The 20,650-nt window shown below is 30.2% G+C and overlaps 1 protein-coding gene across 3 annotated transcripts; it reads right to left on the bottom strand.

Moving 5' to 3' along the window:
• Positions 1-1,264: 1,264 nt before the first annotated feature.
• LOC107455183 (uncharacterized) lies at positions 1,265-19,811 on the bottom strand. Of its 3 annotated transcripts, XM_016072702.5 has the most exons (10): positions 19,584-19,811; positions 16,843-16,944; positions 16,070-16,171; positions 11,602-11,703; positions 10,882-10,983; positions 10,254-10,361; positions 5,967-6,074; positions 4,549-4,666; positions 4,293-4,387; positions 1,265-1,971 (listed from the first exon to the last, which is right to left on the bottom strand). In XM_016072702.5, exons 1-9 carry the CDS (start codon positions 19,705-19,707, stop codon positions 4,315-4,317), a joined length of 939 nt encoding a protein of 312 aa, XP_015928188.1. In that variant the 5' UTR covers positions 19,708-19,811; the 3' UTR covers positions 1,265-1,971; positions 4,293-4,314. The 3 variants fall into 3 exon arrangements, with proteins under 3 accessions (XP_015928188.1, XP_015928259.1, XP_071033434.1); XM_016072773.5 differs by lacking the exon at positions 10,882-10,983 and having other exon boundaries at positions 19,584-19,775; XM_071177333.2 differs by lacking the exon at positions 11,602-11,703 and having other exon boundaries at positions 19,584-19,775.
• Positions 19,812-20,650: the final 839 nt, after the last annotated feature.

Genomic DNA, 20,650 nt, shown 5'->3' with positions numbered 1-20,650 from the left:
TGAAATTTTAAATGTAATTTTAGATGATTATTACTGAGTAAATGTATTTATGATCATTAATAGATCTTAATAGAATCATGAGGCAAATATTTGAGCGCAGACACAGTTTTTTTTACTACAGATATAAATGAATCGCTATAACATTCGTAGAATAATTTGTTTTTTGCCAACACTGTAAAAAATTGTAGATAAAATAATTTTTTATTGTCATTTGGGAAGTAGAGCGATAGCGAGCAGGGAGCGGAGCCCTCTAGTAGCTGCTATAACTGTCGACTACGAAAATCTTAATCGCTTTTAATTTTAGATTTCAGAAGGTTTTAACTATTCATTATCATTTTAAACCTCATTTTAAACACGTAGAATGTCTTTAAACCAAAATGCTAATTTTAACTGCAATACCGTTTTTTAGCGCCAAATGTAACTGCGCAAAATAAAAAATATACATACTGAATAACTTGGCTTCTAATGATCAGATTTTCACGTACTAAGACTCAATCTCAATTAGCTAACCTTAAATATGCAAATTGATTTGTGCAAACGATATTTTAAGTTGGAAAATCGTCACCAAAACATACTCTCTCTGAAGTAACATGTATTTTTATCGACAGATTCGGATTTTTGAGACTCAAATTATGGGAGAGATAACCGCAATCTGGAAAATATGGTTCCCATCGTTTGGCCAGAAGAGCTGTCAAAAGTTTAGACCCATTAATGTTACTGTTTGCGAATTTTGCTGTTTGCGTATTTTGCCATACCAGCCGAGCATTTTAAACGAATCGAAAATTTTTCGGACACCATCATAAAATTAGTTTGTTCAATTACAATTATATACGAACAAATTATTGATCATTATTTTTCTATTATTTTATTAAATGATAGACGAAACTTTTGCTCGAATTTTGTTCATGCGAATACCTGAATTTTAGTATACGAGTTGCGTGAAACTTTATTTGAAGCTTTTCTTCCGATTTCGTTAAAATTTTGCATTTTGTTAGTGTTAAAATGACATCCTATAAAATGAATGAAATCAAAATTTGCATACCTTACAATTCAAATTTTTTTACAAGTAACTAGTTATTGCCAACGGAGAATGCAAAATGCAACTCGATTTATAATAGTTATATATTTAGATAAAAACATCCTGCAATAAATTCCTTTTGTCCAAGTGTTTATTTGTGTGATAGCAGTCCACTAAATTTGTTTTCAGATTATGTAAATGTAATTGAAATTCATTCTGTGAGATACTAAAATATAATTAACAGAATTTATTTTTTTGAGTCACTAGGATTTTATTCAGAAGTAACTAAATATGATTTCAAAACAGAGAGGTTTTCATATCTTACAGCAATACAAATTTGTTAATGAAGCAAACAATATACAAGATATATACAAAGTAAGGTAAAAGATAAGATGTATTTAAGATGTATTTAAGATACATACAAGTTATATACAAGTTGTCTCAAACAATAAATAATAGCGTAGTAATTGTATGGAGTTGGCGAGTGTTTCATGTTAACGATTTTTGGAAATTAATGTTCACAAATTTCTTGAAAGTATTATTCATTTTCAAACTATTTTTAAACAAATTTTGCATTCAATATGTTTCATAATTTTAAAAAAAATATTCTAGAACATAATCTTCCTTTCCTACAACAAACTCTTTTCCTACAATTTATAAATCCAATGCATTTCATATAGTTCAAAAACTTCTTGTAAACTTTTTTCTCTCCTTTGAGCTGTATTTCGAAGTAGATAAAATTACGAACCTGTATCTAATAGGGACACTTAAAGGGAAAAAATATATTTTATATTTCATTTATTCTATTCATAATATTCATAAGTTCTACAGTTTATAAAAAAATAAACTCAAAGTTCTTTGTAAAACATATATTCTTCTGAGTTCAGATCTACAGATTTTCAACGTGTTGAGGGTGTCTCGTAAAGACCTCCTTTAATATGTATTTCTAGAACCTATGTTAGAAATAAAAACAATTAACATTTAACCAAGGAAAAAACTAAATTCCAAATCTGACCAATCATAGTTGAAGAAGTCCTACTTACTAAACAACAAGACAGATATGACTATGAGAATAAACAGGACGAAAAAGAGTTGAAAGACGATTATTAGACATATTTTCAAGTTTCAACTTAAAATTAAGCATGTTTTTATGTTTATTATGATCACCCTTTCTGTGTCTAATTTCGATAGCGTTTTTGTATTTTCCTCGCCAAAATATGAATTTGCGACCCCCTTGTGTGTATTTTTTAGCTTTCATATTTGATAAAAATTCTAAATATACATATTAGGGGCGTTCTTTACGGAACACCCTGTATTAACTTGTGTATATGTACCCCCCATATATTTACTTAATTTAAAATAATTTGTTTCGGTAGCTAAGAGCATTAATTTTTGTGACGGATTAAGATTTTACCTTGATTAGCATTGAACCTTGCATGAAAATTTTTTTCACACTTCATAATATTTTGAATGAATATAATTAGCAAATGAACATATTTTTTTCTAATTTTCGGTACAAATAAATTATTTCTCGTTTTCATTTATAAAAATCACGAGAAAAAAAAACATCCAGCTGTCAATCTTCTTTTCAAAATACAGTTTCTTAACATTTTTGTCAAAAACTGGTAAATATATTTTTTCAATAAATGTAGCACTAGCTTAAAAACTCTTTAAAGAACACGGCTCAACGCGTATGTTTATGAGATAGGCACTTAAGATTTTAACCCACGGAGCTCATGTTTTGCCATTAGATTATTTTCTCATGTGAATTGAAGACGATTATTATTGATTTGAAAATTAGAGGAATGATTTTACTTCATTTTGGTCCCTTGTATAATTTTTTTCAAATAAATAATTAAAAAAGTAAAAAAGATAAACGCAAATAAATAATTAAAAAATAAAAGGATAAAGAAAATTCATGTTTCTCTTTCTAGCTGAATCCTTTTTGTTTTTTAAATTGATGCCTAATTCTTTTTACGAATTCCAAAAATGATTTTATCTGTATATAAGTTTTTAATATTTCAAAATAATATTTATCCATAGATCGACGTGAAAAGCTATTTTTAGTTGAGTATCGATAATTGATTTGAAAAAGTTAAACTTTTCTTGACATATTAAAATGGTGAGTTTAGAATCAGGAATGAAGTATGAGCATTTGAATCATTTGTTTTAAACTAGTCATTTGTTTGTATAAAGAATTAAAAGCATTCCCCAATCACTATATTATTTAAATTGTTGAATATCTTACTTATATGATTCATTGATTTGCTGATTTATTAACTTTTAATTTAATCATTGTTTAATTCGATTGAAAAAGGAAGCTTAGAATTTTTCAACATTGATACTAAAAACCATGATGCCAGATCCATCTAGATACACTCTCTCTCTCTCAACTGGATCAGCCTGTTCATTAGGCCGTTGAGTCCATGTCCAAGAGGCCGTCAGTTCGATGTTCACCGGCCGAAGACTCTCCAGGTGTAGTAAATGGTTACTTGTGCACTTTAAATCTGCCGGGTCACAAAGTCTTCCAAGTTCAAATAACAAATGAATCTCTTTGGAGGTACTGAATTGTGTGTTGATCGTTTTCTGGTTCAGGTCGAAATTACGATCTGTGGATGAATAAATGCACGTATGAATGAGCCCACCCTGTAAAACGGGCTATGACGTGTGCGTGGCTGAAGACGTATTCTTGGCTACCGATAGAGTCAGATATTCAAGAACTGCACCCACTGCTTTAAATTCCCTTGGTTTCACCAAGAAGACTTTCTGGTATTGGCCCTTTGCATTAGAAATAACAACAACAGATGTACTCTCTTCAATTTAGAATTGTTTTGCTCATAATGCGCTTTAACAGGTTTGTTAAAAACAGTGCTGTTCTGTGATGTGAGAAAAAAAACTATATAAAACTCATACTTAAATGTTCTTCAAAACTGCAGTTTTGGTAGTAACTTTTCTTGCTCTTTTTATAGCACTGTTTCTTGGGGAAATTGCTTATTTTCTACAATGTAAAACGTGGGTTGTTTACTCATTAATTTATTTTATTTTTTTGCATCACTAAATAATGCTTGTTGTGGTTAAAAAAATATTTGTATTGTTTTTAGTTATGGGAATCCAGTAAAGGTTTAAGTGCTCTAGAAAGTCGAACTTTGGGCGAAATTTCGATCGGACGATTTCACTTACAAAAACACGAAGCTATTTACAAAATATAGTTGTTTAAAATATTAAAAATAATAAACATTTATTATTTTTAAAATGAAAAAGTAAGTTATATTACCTTTTGAAACTTTATCAAAGCATCAAACGTTCTGATCAGTCAATGACGTCATCTGTACTGAGTAACTGGCTTTTTTGTGTTTTTTATCATAATGTCTAAATAGTTAAAAAAAAAAATTTTCAACAATTTTGTTTCTAAATCAATAAAGTTAGGAAAACTATAATTTGAAAAAGTTTAATATTTTACTTAAAAGTTTCTTAATTATATTTATTGACCAGAACTACAGATACATAAATTTAGATGAAAATGATAATACCTTTTGCAACAAAGAACAATGAAGCATCCAGAATTAATTAGACCAAAGATAACACCAATTATAGAGAAATACATTACGTACGTTAATATCTCCAGTCCACCCTCTGGGAGTTCGAATTCTTAAAAGGAAAAAAATCTCATTAGAATCATGTCGTGACGTTATCTGACATAAATTGTGTCCCTTTTGGTGAACACATTGGCAACTGTTAGAACAATACTACAAGTCTCAGCTTAATAATAATTTCATTATTTTAATTATATTGATTAATCAAAAGGAAATACTCCCACAATACTCAGCTGAAAATTTATGTAAAATTACCATAAGAAAAATAATAATATCCGTCCGGTTACGCAAGTTTATGTTCAAACGCATATAACCGAATTTCTCGATACTAATATCAGATAATTCAAACAGGATTCTTAAAACGTCATTTTGTCTCATATAATTTTTTATTGGGTAGTTTTAGTTAGTTATACTCTGTAAATAGAATAGGCGTTTCAGGTTGTCTCACATAATTTTTTATTGGGTAGTTTTAGTTAGTTATACTCTGTAAATAGAATAGGCGTGTCAGGTTGTCTCATATAATTTTTATTGAGTAGTTTTAGTTAGTTATACTCTGTAAATAGAATAGGCGTCTCAGGTTGTCTCATATAATTTTTTATTGGGTAGTTTTAGTTAGTTATACTCTGTAAATAGAATAGGCGTCTCAAGTTGTCTCATATAATTTTTTATTGGGTAGTTTTAGTTAGTTATACTTTGTAAATAGAATAGGCGTCTCAGGTTGTCTCATATAATTTTTTATTGAGTAGTTTTAGTTAGTTATACTCTGTAAATAGAATAGGCGTCTCAGGTTGTCTCATATAATTTTTTATTGAGTAGTTTTAGTTAGTTATACTCTGTAAATGGAATAGGCGTCTCAGGTTGTCTCATATAATTTTTTATTTAGTAGTTTTAGTTAGTTATACTCTGTAAATAGAATAGGCGTCTCGAGATTGCACGATTTCCACACTCTCTACACTTTTCCCTTATCTGCTACCATTTTATTCGCTAATCTTATTTTTTTCACTTTTTATTAAAACATACTGCCGTGGCGAAAAAGCATGATTTTTTGCATCTCTAGTAACGGAGAGGGAAAAAGTGTACTGAATGGGTAGAACGTGAAACCATTATAAATTTGTTTACAATGAATATAAAAGACATACATAATAGTTTAAAGAAATGTGTTTGTCTTTTTTATTATGAGATCCTAAAATTCATAGAGAAAAGTCCGTTTTTTTAAAGACAATTACTATTCGTCTCAAGAAAATTTATTCAATTTAATAATTAAATGATATTATACTTAAAGCAGGGGACAAACATGAAAATATCATGAAGTAAAATAATAATTCATAATGTTTTGATAAAATTATATTACTTACTTTCGCATTCATTTTTAATTGGGTGGTATATGTACCCAGAAATACAAGTGCACAGCTTTAAAGTACCTATCATCTGGCAACTTTCTGAATTAGCACCACAATCACACTCTGTCAAAAATTCAATGTATTATATAGCATAGCATATGCAAAATAAATTAACAGAATAAAATAATTAAAGAAAAATAAAAATAAAAAAAATTAATAAATTTATCAATGAAGAAAGTTTTTAAAATGTAACAGTATAATCTTTTTCACTCACGAGAAAAGAAAAGTCATTGCTTAGTAAATAATTCTTAATAGTAATGAAACAAAATTTTCTTTTCAATATTTTTTCTCTATTTTTGAATGAAATATCCTCCTTCACGCACGCCTGTTTTTCATCGCCTACATAGCACAATTATTTTCGATATTAAATGGGATCATAATTTGGTAATAATATCTATATTATCATTGCTGTAAGAATATTTTTTATTTAATTAAAAACATCGCAGATAGAAAAAAAATTGAGAAAATTCTTACGTCAGATATTTTCAGATATTAAAAAAAAAGAGGTTTTAAATCATTTTTGGTTATACTGCCACTTTGTTTACAACAGCTTATTTGGTTGACTTGCTTTGTTTAGTTAAAAGCATGTAGATAAATGCAAAAATATAGAGTATACAATGTAAAAAAATTCGATAAATCCTTAACCAGTATTTGTTGCAAAGTTTCTCATTATCCAAAAATTTGGTTAAATGAAAGATCATTTTATCTCATTTACACCATAAATTGTGAAATATTATCCAGAAATACTTCCATGGTGCAACTGACAGCATCAAAATTTGATATAAAACTTAGACGGTGACTGTAAACTAAACGATATTTGCTTATGACGCCATGTTTTCTTTACAGCTCGATCTCGGTGTATCGGGACGATTCGGTATATTTTTTTAAATGTCAACTTATTTAGGTAGATTGAGATTTTATTTTCATTAAATTTCATTTCCTTTATGTTGCCCTTTTAAATTTGGTTGGAGATATAAAATTGCTAGAAATATGTCATAACATAACCTACTTACTATAAATAGTTTTGTTATGGAAAATAGCAGCCTTGGCCTGCATTTAGGCGCTTTAAAAATACTTAATTATAGTGCAAATTTCCTATTCTTTTATAAAAGAAGAAAAATAATGAAAATAGGTGTTTTTTTCTTTCTTTCAAAACACCTACTTTTAGTGCAACTTTCTACAGATATTTGGGGCTAGTGAATGTATACCAATATATGGTAAAATTGAGCTATGCAGCCAGCAAATGTTTTGTAAACAGTGAATGAATACATATTTTTTGTGCAGCGTGGCTCGAAATTTTCAACAGTGTATGCTGACATAGGCAAAACGAACTTACTAATTACCGTTTTGAAGACATTTAGCATTTCTTTTCTGCTTAACGCTTGTCGTTATTTTGAATAATACATAAGTTAATTTGAATATACCTTAAAGAAATATTTAAGATCGGATCAAAACTTCATGTTTCATAAATACATAATTCGAACTGTCCTATCTTCGGAAACGTAAACACTCACTCAGAAAGATGAAGAAATTCTCTCAATTTTTGAAACCAAAGCATTTCGAAGTATTAAGAGAATGCAAAATTAATGGCTTTGGTATATAAGAAACAATCCCCAACTATTTGAAATCTGTAAAGAATCAGATGTTGTGAAGTTCATTAAAATACAATGGTTAAAGTGTTCAGAACACCTTGTCAGAATGGAAGAAAACAGGAATGTCAAAACAAGTTATCATGTCTAAATCATAGGATGTACGAACCAGAAGAAGACTAAAACTACAATATATAGATTGTCTATAACAGGACCATTAAAGGGATTGTCTATAAAAGGACCTTTAAAGGGATTGTCTATAACAGGACCATTAAAGGGATTGTTTATAACAGGATCTTTAAAGGGATTGTCTATAACAGGACCTTTAAAGGGATTGTCTATAACAGGACCTTTAAAGGGATTGTCTATAACAGGACCATTAAAGGGATTGTTCATAACAGGACCTTTAAAGGGATTGCCTATAACAGGACCATTAAAGGGATTGTTTATAACAGGACCATTAAAGGGATTGTCTAGAAGAGGACCATTAAAGGGATTGTCTATAACAGGACCTTTAAAGGGATTGTCTATAAGAGGACCATTAAAGGGATTGTCTATAACAGGACCATTAAAGGGATTGTCTATAACAGGACCATTAAAGGGATCGTTTATAACAGGACCTTTAAAGGGATTGTCTATAACAGGACCTTTAAACATTTCAAATTAAGAACTGGAAAATAAAAGCATCAGATCGATCAAAATGGAAATCTGTTTTGGAGACGGCCATTATCCACGCCAAATTGTAGTACCATTGAGGAATAGTTTATGTAGAGGCTGTTGGTTGCGTCAGCTCAGATTGCAGGAAAAACTGAGGTAGAAGGATCGAGGATTGGAACGAAGACCGAAGGTAGGAGGACAAACCGAAATAGTTCCTGCGCGGAGGAATACCGGCGGAGGAGCATCAACCGGCGGCCAAGGCAGGGAGTGAAAAGGCTGAAGTCCAGTATTTAAGCAGATGACAGTTTGCCTTCGAGAGAGGTTGTTGTGCAGCGTCCGAGACTTCGTCCCGATATCCCATTTCTTCCCGGTGACGCCCACCTGCAGAATGCGATATTTACAATCAAAAGTTAAAGTTTTTAATTGTTCTTTTAATAACAACTTTTAATGTTTTTAAAGAATAACTTGTTAATTGGAGTTTGTGAAGTTTCGTAGATGGTTTGTTATCTTTCAATATTAAAGAGGACTAGGAGACTTCGCCCCATACTCGCTGGCGCTCGCTAACCCCCGGAACTGTTTTCGCAGTTCATTTCGGATTGCTTCGCAATCCAATGCTCGCTTTGCTCGCTCACTGGATACGTTCTTAACGTCTAGCTTTTGTATACTTTTTTGAATACTGAAGTTCTGAAAACTTTTCAGTGTAGAAAATTCTAAACCAGTACATTTCAATATTATCTGGGCATTTGGCGATACAACACTTATAGAATTGAAGGATTTGTTACGTCAAGTGCTCAGGTATCATAATTTTGATCTACTTGCGCTTCTATGTCATTTTGATTTATGTTGCTAAGTTAACTTTCAAAAAATTCTATAGCTGGCAACAGTATTTTTATTTTTTAAGTTTTTTATTTTTTTTAGAGTTTGTTATTTTTTTTAGAATTCGTTATTTTTTCAGCGAAATGTTTTTTAACCTTACAGAATTCTTTGCCGACTGTTCTCTGTATATATTAAGAAAATAAAGTAAATATTTAAGTGTTGTGAAAAGAATCTTATTTAGTTGTACAAAATACTTCTTTGAAAATCAAAACTGTTGCCACCGGCGGAAAAGAAATACAGCCAAAATTTGGGAGCCACGTAAGAGAATTATATATATATTAGATGTTTCTTTGCCATATTGTTTCATTTTTGAAAGTCTTACATTCCCATCTCCGAACCATATACAATTTAGATTTATACGTTTTAAATAAACTTATGTTTTGCGATTCGCACAAGTCTCATAGCATAGAGTTGGTAAGGATAAATCATATAATTAAGTATTTACTCCATTTTTACTAAATGAAAGGCAAGAAAAATGAAAATTTAATAAATTTTATTTTTAAAATATAGTCTCGAGTAAATTATCTTTTGTGAAACATGCTGCAAATAGATAACAAATGCAATTTACTACATTAGAAGTGCGTTTTTAATATTTACTTAGCAGAAAGCAAACTATTGATTTATTATTAAGCCAAAATTTGTCGAATTAGTTTGACAAATCAATATTCAATGTCAACTGAGTGGCAGAGGCACTAATATATTTCCAGAAGAGTACATTTTACAATTGTTCTTCTGAAAAATATGTATTTATCTTGTTAAATACTATGATTACTTCTGTGTTAGTAAATAAAAACGATTGTTATCAATGAAAGCTCCATATTGACACTTAATTTTGCACCCTCAAGACATTGTTTTTTCTTCTGATTCTTAGGAATTACGTGTGTTGTATGCAACTGCATTTCAAAGTATAACCCATTTATCTTCGTCAACCTCATTTGTCTCCCCCCCTCCTGTATGTGTTTTCTTAATTTTTAAAAAAATCTTAAAATTCTCAAAGGAAACCACACCTTTGTAGGATTAACTTTATGGTGTTGTGTTCCCAATTAAAAATGATTTAATTTTAACAGTTTAAAACCAATGATTTCCTATAATTTATCGATAAAATTGTTTTCTTACTTACTTTCGCATTCATCCTTGCCAATGTTATATACGTATCCGGAATTACAAGTGCAGAATTTCAAAGAATTTTTCAGCTCACAACTTTTTGAATTATTTCCACAATTGCACTCTGAAAAAAATTCAATGTATTATAAAAGTTAAAGAAATGTAAATAAAGCATGAAAACAACGTTGGATTTCAATTTTGCGAATTTATCGAGATTATATTATATTATATCATATTATATTACATTATACTAGTGGGCTGCGCCCCCTACTCGCTAACGCTCGCCAACGAAAGCATAAGTAAGAAAACTATGTCTGTAAAATGTCTAGATGAATATGTACCAATAAAACATTTTTTAGTGACTTTTATGATGGCCAAAAATTAGAAACATATTTTTATTTATACACAACCTACTTTACCTACATGTTTTTACCTAAAATGAATTATGAAAACAAAATGCTTGCAGGACTGATAACGTATGATTTCCTTCCTAAGAATATATGAATATTGCAGCAGCAAATTACTCGCATGGAAATTACAGCTAATTCAGCAGTTTTGTTAAAAGCATTGGTGTAAAAATATTAAACTACAGAATATTAATCTTCACAAAACCTGGCTTTACTTACATAAATAAAGGTTCTTACCTTCACAAACGCCATTGCTTAGAGCGTAACCTGATCTACAAGTACAGAGTTTTGTACTATTTATATACGAGCATTCTGAAGTTCCAAGCCCACAATTACACTCTAAAATATAAATACACAAATATCAAATTACTTAATTTTTTAATATTAAGTAATTAGATTGAATAAGTTACGAATACAAAACAATAAATGTTCTATAACTAAGATTTGCAATAATTTAGGGAGATATTTACAATCCTGACTTGCTATGGGCAAAATTATTTTTGATGCAATTTTATGAACAAAACCATCGAAGAGAAAATTAGGGGAGGGTTTCTAATGTAATTCACTCTTCGTAAAATTAAGATAAGAACATAACAACTATGATCTCAATATTATTATGGATATATAATGGGACTTGTTTAACTCATTAGGAATCGATAAAACTGGCAAAACTTGAAAGTACTACAGTGCTATCTTCAAATTCAATAATCTTAGCATATCTGGTGAATCTTGGAGAATCTAATATGGGATAGTCAAGGTAGTACCAAAACATATTTAATAAATAAGTTTTAATGATTATAATCTTTGACCATAGCTATTTACAGACTATTTTATGACAAAAATGAGTATAGTTTTGCTGAAAGCATTGGCACGAAAATAGTAAATTGTACCATACTTAGAAGAGTATTTGTCTTCACAAAGCCTGATTTCACTAAAACAATAAAGTAAAGCTTTTACCTTCACAGGTGTCCTTGTGCAGAGCGTAACCTGATCTGCATGTACAATGTTTTTTGCCATTTATATAAGAGCATTCTAAAGATCCTTGTCCACAATTGCACTCTGAAAGAAATATACGTAATTAATCTAATTACTTAAGGCTGGAAGTGCCGATGGGGTCACTTTGATAATTTTTTTGTCTTTTCTTATGTTGTTTTTGAAGATACATGAGACCTGCGAAGCTCATAATTTTGAACTTTTCAATAAATGTTTCAAAGTATCCTGTAACAAAATTTTAAGCTGTTATGTTGATTATTAAAATAAATACAGTGGGTGATCGGTTAACGAACAGATCGGTTAACGAACAAATCGGTTAACGAACACTTTTACGAAAGATTTTTGTGTTCGGATAACGAACGCATATTCGGATAACGAACACTTTCAAGAAGGAATTTTTTGTGTTCGGACAACGAACACATATTCGGATAATGAACAAAACGAATTCTAACGAACACTTCTCGGCCTGAAAAAAAATTTATATTAAACATTTGTTATCATTTTGCATACAAAATAAGATCACTGAAAGGAGAAATGTTTAAAGCATGCTTAGTATTGATAATTACTAAATGAAACTTGAATTGACAATGAATTTAAAGGTCATTCAATAATTATTATTACGACTAAAATCAATACACACTTGAATACTTCAATATGAATATAAAAAACTGAAAATCTGACAATATTATGGGTCCCAAAAAGCATGGAGTGTCAAGGACTGTGCTCACTATAAACACCAAGCGAGAAATGATAGCCAAAGTTGAGAGTGGACAAGAGAAAATGGCTGATGTTGCGAGACAGTATGGCTTGAACAGGTGTACAGTATGCACAATATTAGCTAAGAAAGATATCATCAGGAAGACTCAAGCAGCTGAAGGAGTAACGAAAATCACATCTGCGAAGCAAAGAAGTGCCGTCCATGATAAAATGGAGAGGTTGCTATTAGTTTGGATAAATGAACGGGAAATGAAACGAGATGTAACTAGTATGCCTATCATTCAAGAGAAGACTAGAGAAATTTTTGAGAAATTGAAAGAAAAAACTCCAGGTTCGTCATCCGAGGAGTTAGAATTCAAGGCTACCACTGGCTGGTTTACAAAGTTTAAAAGAAAGTCAGGAATTAAACATGTATCAATGCATGGTGAGTCTGCTAGTGCAGATAAAGAAGCAGCTGAGAAGTACTGTCTCAAATTTCAAGAATTCATTGAAATAGAAGGGTATCGTCCACAACAAATATTTAATTGTAATGAAACTGGTTTGTTTTGGAAGCACATGCCGAACCGTACCTACATCACGAAAGATGAGAAAAGTGTTCCTGGGCATAAATCTATGAAAGACCGATTAACGTTACTTTTGGGAGCTATCGCTAGTAGTGATATGAAACTTAAACCACTTCTCGTTTACCACTCTGAGAATCCCAGAGCATTAAAAAAAATTCCATAATTAAGAGCAAACTGCCAGTAATGTGGAGATCGAATCAGAAGGCATGGGTCACGCAGTATCTTTTCAAAGAATGGCTATTTAAAGTTTGTGCCCCAATGCCGACATCTGCTATTAAAGATCTTTTGAAAAAGTGGGAGGATGTCAGAGCAATGGTCTTAGAATGGCACCCAAACCAAGCTGATGGCAGTAGGGTTGGGGATCTTTACAACGACAATGATATTAATTACTTCCGGAAAATCCTGAAAAAGAGAGAAAAGCAATCGACATTGGACATGTTCTTCACCGCCCCATAAGCAAAAAATTAAAAGGACTGATTAATATGCAAGACTACATGCATGTATTATTTTTTAAAATTTACTGAAAAATCATACATTTTTTAAAACTTAATTTTTAGGGTCTCCAGAACGAATTAATCGATTTCACATAGAAGTTTATGGTGAATCGATGATCGGTTAACGAACAATTCGGAGAGCGAACGTAGTCTTGGAACGGATTATGTTCGTTAACCGATCACCCACTGTAATCATAGAAATACCTAAAACAGTCACAAGAAAAAACACCTAAATTTTAACCCCCGTAAGAAATATGTTAAATTTTAGAAGCTTCGTAATCGTCTTTGATTTTGAAAGACTGCAGTGTGAAAATGAGCCAAAAAATAAAATAAAATAAAATGGACCAACCTGAATAATTTTTTATTCAATAACCGAGACCTCAAATATGCTAATTAATAAGTGCAGACGATATTTTTGGTTACGAAATCAGACGCAAAAACGTACTCTCTTCGACTAAACATACCTCTTATTTGACGGATTCGTATTTCTGACCCCCAAAATATGGGAGGTAGCCGCAGTCTAGGAAATATGGTCCTAATAGTTTGATCGTGAGACCAAATAGTTTGATCCTAATAGTTTGGCCTTAAAGTTAATTTTACTTATTGCGTATTTTTCTACATCTAGAGAACTTTTTAAGCAAATTGAAAAAAATTATGCACTCAATCATAAATTTCGTTCATCCAATTCATTCAAATTTCGTTCATCTTGTAGATAATTTCTTTTCTTTAAAAGAAATGCCGACAGAATCCGGATTTTACGTCTGACTAAGAGAACACTCTTATTTTCTATGTCACCCTTTAAGATTGACATACATATTTTGCACTGAAAAATCAAAACAAAAGACTCAATGTTTTTGTGAAGTAAAATTGTCCCAATTCTGCATATTATTCATGTGATTGAATTTGCAAGCGACAACATAGATTAGACATAATCGAATAAAACGTTAGCACACTAGATGCTAAAAATTATTCTATATTCTAAAACTTGGAGGTGGCTTGCACGCTTTTTTACAACGTTTATGATATTAATGACCTCAATGCTTGAATAGTTTTCAAAGAATCTTTTGACACCTTAATTACGCATTGCGAGTTCATTCTTGAGCTGGTTGAAGAACAACTAAAAAATGTTTTGCGAGTTCATTCTTGAGCTGGTTGAAGAACAACTAAAAAATGTTTTGCGAGTTCATTCTTGAGCTGGTTGAAGAACAACTAAAAATGTTTTGCACATCAGATAAGCCCTAAATCATGAAATTCCTTCTCTAAAATTAAAGAAATACCCTTATAACTTAGTAAAAGACATAATAAAACTTCTGATAGCAATGTGAGATTCTAGAAACAAATTTATCGATATTTTACTACTACTTTATGTCACATTGATATGCTACGATTGGTCTACGCTATTATTTAACCAATGTTGGAGCGACATTTTTAAACATGCATGTTATTGTATTTTGTCTATATTTGTATGTCACGTTCATTTTCGTATGACTTGCTCTCCAGCCAAAGAATAATCTGTTATTCAATAATATACTGTATTATTATATTAACATTGCGAGAATAAAATTAAGTTTTGAATCATCAAAAACTTTATATATTATATTTTTAACAATATCCATTAAGTAAAAAATTTGACACCAAATGGCGTTTTAGGTAAGTTCGTCTGTTCTAGTGTTATATTTATGTTGCAACTGAATGATTGTCAAATTTAGTAAACGAAGCTAAAAAGTTTTATCTGTTGAATAAATTTTCTGGAGGGTATTTTCAATTTTAAATTCATTTGCCGAAACAAAAATCAACGTTACTATTATTTTATGAATGAGACCATGCAGGAGACTTAAGCCTTCTAATCAAAGATCTTTTTCATGTTTGGTTCGAGAATGCTTTGAGTTGCTGTTTTGATAGTAATTGAGCATAGCTTTTCAACTCTTAATTTGATTTTATTCCCACCTGTAGTATTAAAGCCATAATTGATTATTTCGAATCTGTAGCATATAGAATTTCAGTTTAATGTGTAACTTTGTTTTTACGAAATAATGAGTCATACAAAGACAATAAATTATTCCTCTCATAGAATATTTTCTTTCACAAAGAATGGTTTCACTGAAACAACTAAGTTAAGCTCTTAACTTCACAAACGTCCCTGTTTAGAGCATAACCAGATTCGCATATGCAGTTTATTGTGCCATTTACAAAGGAATCTGTGAAGATTAAATCTCTTAAAATTATTATTTGAAAATTATTAATTAATTAAAAAGAAAGAAACTAAATTCCAGCGGAAAATAGAATGGAATAAAATTTTCAGCTGATGTTTACAATTTCGAATTCAGATACCGCAAGCCGTACCGACTTTGTTGTTATTTTACAAGCGAGACCATACGGGACGCTTTTAAATCAAGGGATTCACTAATATTTGTCTCAAGAATGTCTTCCGTTTTGATTGCAATTAAGCTCGGAGTAAGAGCTTTTAGTCTGTACTTTTTCGCAACTGTATAGCATTTTAATTATTACAGTTTTTCTCATAGCTACGGCGCACAAAATTACACCTTATTCGATAGATATGCTAAAATTATGGGTGCAAAAATAGTAAATAATCCCTTTCCTAGAATATTTGTCTTCACAAAGACTGATTTCACTAAATCAATTAAGTAAAGTTCTTACCTTGACAAACGTCCTTGCTTAGAACGTAACCTGATTTGCATGTGCAGAATTTTGCGCCATTTGCAAAAGTACATTCTAAAGTTCCGTGTCCACAATTGCATTCTGGAATGTAAATACATATTTACAAATTTCTTGAAATTATAATATGAATGAAATTATAATATTGTTGATTGCAAAAGCAGAGCTATTTTTGCAACAAGTTTACGAATTGATCAGTAAAAAAGACTACTACATTCTAATTGAGAACATCTCCGGCTTAAAACCCGTAAATCTTAGGGTTTTCTTTCTGACTGCAGTTGAACTACTCTACTGAACTCTAATCTGCTTTCATCCACTGCAATTGCTGTTACATATTGCTTCCAGCCATAACGTTAAAATTATTGATAGTTACTTGCAGCTATAGACAACTACTTTTCGCAGTTTAGTTCTAAGTTACGAGTTAGGATCGTAGTTACAAGCTATAATTTTTCCTGTTAGTGAAATACCATATTTTTGTGATTTTACTACAAAACATTTACGCAATAAACGAAGATATCTTTGATGTTTACCAGTAGAATGTCTAAACATGTTTGTAAATAATAATTGAGCTATTCTTATTGAACTTTTATATTCACTGCCCATTATTTACCTGCAGCTGAAGCATGCAAATTTTCAGGTAATTAGTAGTTTTGCAAAAAATCTTTTGTCCAACCAAAATCAGCAAATCGCACTCTGCATAAGATATTTGTCTTCACAATTCGCCGTTGTAAACAGAAATTTAAGAAAGCTCTTACCTTCACAAATGTCTTTATTTTGAGCATATCCTTCTATGCACTCACAATGCTTTGTACCATTAACATAACAGCATTCTAAACTTCCAGGTCCACAGTCACACTCTGGAATATAAATTCTTGAATGAACATATAAATTTTTTTTAAATAAATTATTAATGGCAAAACTTTATAAAATAAAACAAATTAAGAACAGTCGGATAAAATTTTTTCAGTGTTATCTGCAATTATATACAGTAATAAAATATATAGAATCGCAAACAGTAATTTTATTACTGAGTCCTAACCACTTTAGATATGATGCTTATTTTTCGTAAATGATACATGATAGATATTAAATAATTTCCACCAATTCATAAAATTGAAAGTACCGTATCCATTAAACGCACAAAATTGCTAAATTATATGAAATTGCGAACATTAACTTCCATTACAGAGGCTTAATTAGTACAGATATAATGCATATTTATTATAAATGATACCTGATAGATGTTAAATAATTGCCACCAATTCATAAAATTGAAAGTACCGTATCCGTTAAACGTACAAAATTGCTAAATTATATGAAATTACAAACATTAACTTCCATTACAGAGGCTTAATTAGTGCAGATATAATGCATATTTATTGTAAATGATACATGATAGATGTTAAATAATTGCCACCAATTCATAAAATTGAAAGTACCGTATCCATTAAACAAACAAAATTGCTAAATTATATGAAATTTCAATCATTAACTTCCATTACAGAGACTTAATTAGTACAGATATAATGCATATTTACTGTAAATGATACATGATAGATGTTAAATAATCGACATTGATTCGTGTAACTGAAAGTACCGTATCCATTAAGCATTACAAAATATTAAAATATTTAGAACTGCAAACAATAATTTCTATCAGAGGTTTAAATATTTTAGATATAGTGCGCATTAATTGCAAATGATATACGATAGATATTAAATAATCGCTATCGATCCGTGGAACTGAAAGTTCCCTCATCTTTTGTGCAATGAAATGGGTTTATCTTTGCTATTGGTCAAAAAGTTTTTCACATTAACAATTTTTCGTTCAATATTTTATTCAATAGTTTGATCTATATTTTGAAGAAAATATTGCATTAAGACCTCTACAATAATGATAAAAATTCAATCCAGTTCTTCTCTGACGTTCACATACATCTCCGAGCCTTCATTATATTATCAGAGATCAGTTAAACCTCTTTAAATTGCAACAGGGGTGATTCACAAGGTGTTTCACTTGTGAAGATATCTGAATTATTTTAAATAGTTAGAATTTTTAGTTTGAACATAATATTGATAAAAAAATGGAATGCGGATAATTAAATTATTGATAATGTAAATTTAAGCAAAACAAATTGCAAAAAATAGCAAAACACAATTGTAAATTGTAAAATTGTCGATTTTATTATCGCTTGCGAAAAAATCGCACGCGATAACGAATTCGCTTTTACAGAGCATGAGAGAATCACTTTTTGGTTCTTAAAAATAAATCCTAAATTTCAAACAATTTGTCGTTAGATTTCTAGAGGAAGAAAAAATGTTGCCATAAAAAATACTTGAAATACATTAGTTTAAATCAAATTAAGTTAAAAACATATCATTTTAATAATTGATGTTGATGAAATACAGCATGAAGCACCGGTGTGTTTTTCTGCGTTAAAGGTAAAATCTTCCAGTCATGGCCTTCTTCCAAACAGTAATTTTTAACAATTTGCACTTATCTGCAGTCATTAAATATCTAAGAGAAAGAGATATTCATGATTGAAATTTTTTTAATTTGCAAAATGAAAAATTGAAGATCAATGAAAAATATTTTTTCAAACTACTTTTTTTGGATTTTATATTTTAGGGCAAATATAATTCAGATAATTTAATAGATTTCTTTAGTAACAATTAGAATGCTTTTTTTTATAATTTGAAATTACCAAAATGTATTTTTACTTGTTACACGGATTATTAGTCGTAAAAAACAACTTCAAACAAATCGCCAAGAGTCAAATGCATTCAAATTAATATGCCACTTCAAATTAATATACAAAAGAATCAAATGCATTCAGTAAATAAATGATATCACAAAAAGTTTTTTACTCAAATTTTGTTTTGAAGGGCGGAATTTACCGTCTCCACAAGGCACAGAGTGATTAAATATAACGAATTATGTTTAAACAGTGGCCAACTAGTTTCCACCCAATCACCACTTTTTTGCCACAAGGCACGCAACAACCAAATGTAACGAATAGTGATTAAACAATTGCTGCTAGTTTCCACCCAATCGCCACTTTTTCGCCACAAGCCGCAGAGTGACTAAATATAACGAACGACGATAAGACAGTTACCTGTTAGTTTCCACTCGATCGCCACTTTTTTAGTCAAAAATGCACCCCTTGTGCATTTTAGAATAATTATTTTGGAATTATTAGTAATATTTTATAGAATTTTTATGGAATCAGGAATTCTTATGAACATTTTATAATATTCTGAAAATTACTGTTTGCTTGCTTCTTAAATTTTTCTACATTTTATAAATGAATATTACAGCGTCTGCCAAGAAATGCTTCAAAAGTCATAGCTAATATCAATTGTTTTTTTAATCGTAAATTTTTTTTAAAATTTCTTATTAAGTGGCCAATGTTTAAAATGCTACTACTGACCACAGTAACAAAAATTACTAATTTTGCTTCATGTTTTTTTATGTCACCTGCATAAACTTACTTACCAACTTCACGAGAGCTTTCGGTTACGATTTCTTCGCTGCTGTCACAACCACAATCATTTCCAAACACGGAATTAAGCAGACCTACGCACAAAAATAATATGACGATTCGACACTGGCCTGCCATATTTGAATTTTAGCGAGCTGAACTTGATTTATCTCGCAACTAATAAAATGGAAATATATATTTATAAGGAAATTAATTTTATCTCAATATATATGTGTGGAAAATCAATCTTGATTTTAGGAAATATCCATTAGTTATTTGATAAGAGTATTTTTTTATCAGAGTTATCGTACACGCGAACAATAGTTACATATTTAGAACATTATTTCATTTGCGTTTTTAAAATCATTTTAATATTTTTTGTAAATCAACAAAATGATCGCGCATTCGGAGAAAAAAATAAAACCGTCAGTTTTACAAAGAAAAATTATATCAGTTCATCGTTTGATGTAAGTTGTATTTATATCCCTTCACGCAGCTGTTAAGCAAATTAATACGCATTAATTTAAATTCTAAAACTGTTTGCGTTACTCTGAATTGCAAAAATATACAAAATTTTACGGCTGGCAAGTGACTATTTGCTTTAAAAAAGATTGATAGTTTTAAATCTTTAAGAAAACTGTTGATATAATTATCGTAATTGATTGTTATCATGTATAATTATTCTAAATAGCTGTTGATATAATTATCTTAAGGTGTTTTAAAGAACACCTTACGACATTATTCGGTATTATATATACGATAGCATTTCAGTAAGTATGTTAAACATTACAAGGCTCATATCTAACATGAAGAAACATTTTTAGAAGATTTCTATAAAATAAATTGTAACTGAATTTATTTCAAAATTAATTCAAAAAAGATTCACGCTAATTCCACATTTATTAATTTATTAGAAAAAAATTTGTAACAAAATACACAACGGGTACATTTTCGATGAAAAAAGTGGCGACTGGCAGACAATATTTAAATCAACAATTGTTCCATATTCACTCTCTGGCAGGTGGCGACCGTTTATTTTGTCTAGTACTGCGGACTTAGGGTAAATATACAATTCTTTTCT

The sequence above is a fragment of the Parasteatoda tepidariorum genome, chromosome 2 (assembly GCF_982258835.1).
Source record: "Parasteatoda tepidariorum strain Cologne lab strain chromosome 2, Ptep-v5.0, whole genome shotgun sequence".
Classification (NCBI taxonomy): domain Eukaryota; kingdom Metazoa; phylum Arthropoda; class Arachnida; order Araneae; family Theridiidae; genus Parasteatoda; species Parasteatoda tepidariorum.
This window is presented reverse-complemented; position numbering and strand designations above follow the sequence as displayed.

Bases quoted from the DNA above. Each gene is read 5' to 3' on its own strand.
- LOC107455183 (XM_016072702.5), bottom strand. From the start codon at position 19,707: ATGGCAGGCCAGTGTCGAATCGTCATATTATTTTTGTGCGTAGGTCTG. The intron at 16,945-19,583 runs GTAAGTAAGTTT...TTTATATTCCAG, and splicing joins CGAAAGCTCTCGTGAAGTTG to AGTGTGACTGTGGACCTGGA. The intron at 4,667-5,966 runs GTAAGTAATATA...TTTCCTTTTAAG, and splicing joins AATTAAAAATGAATGCGAAA to AATTCGAACTCCCAGAGGGT.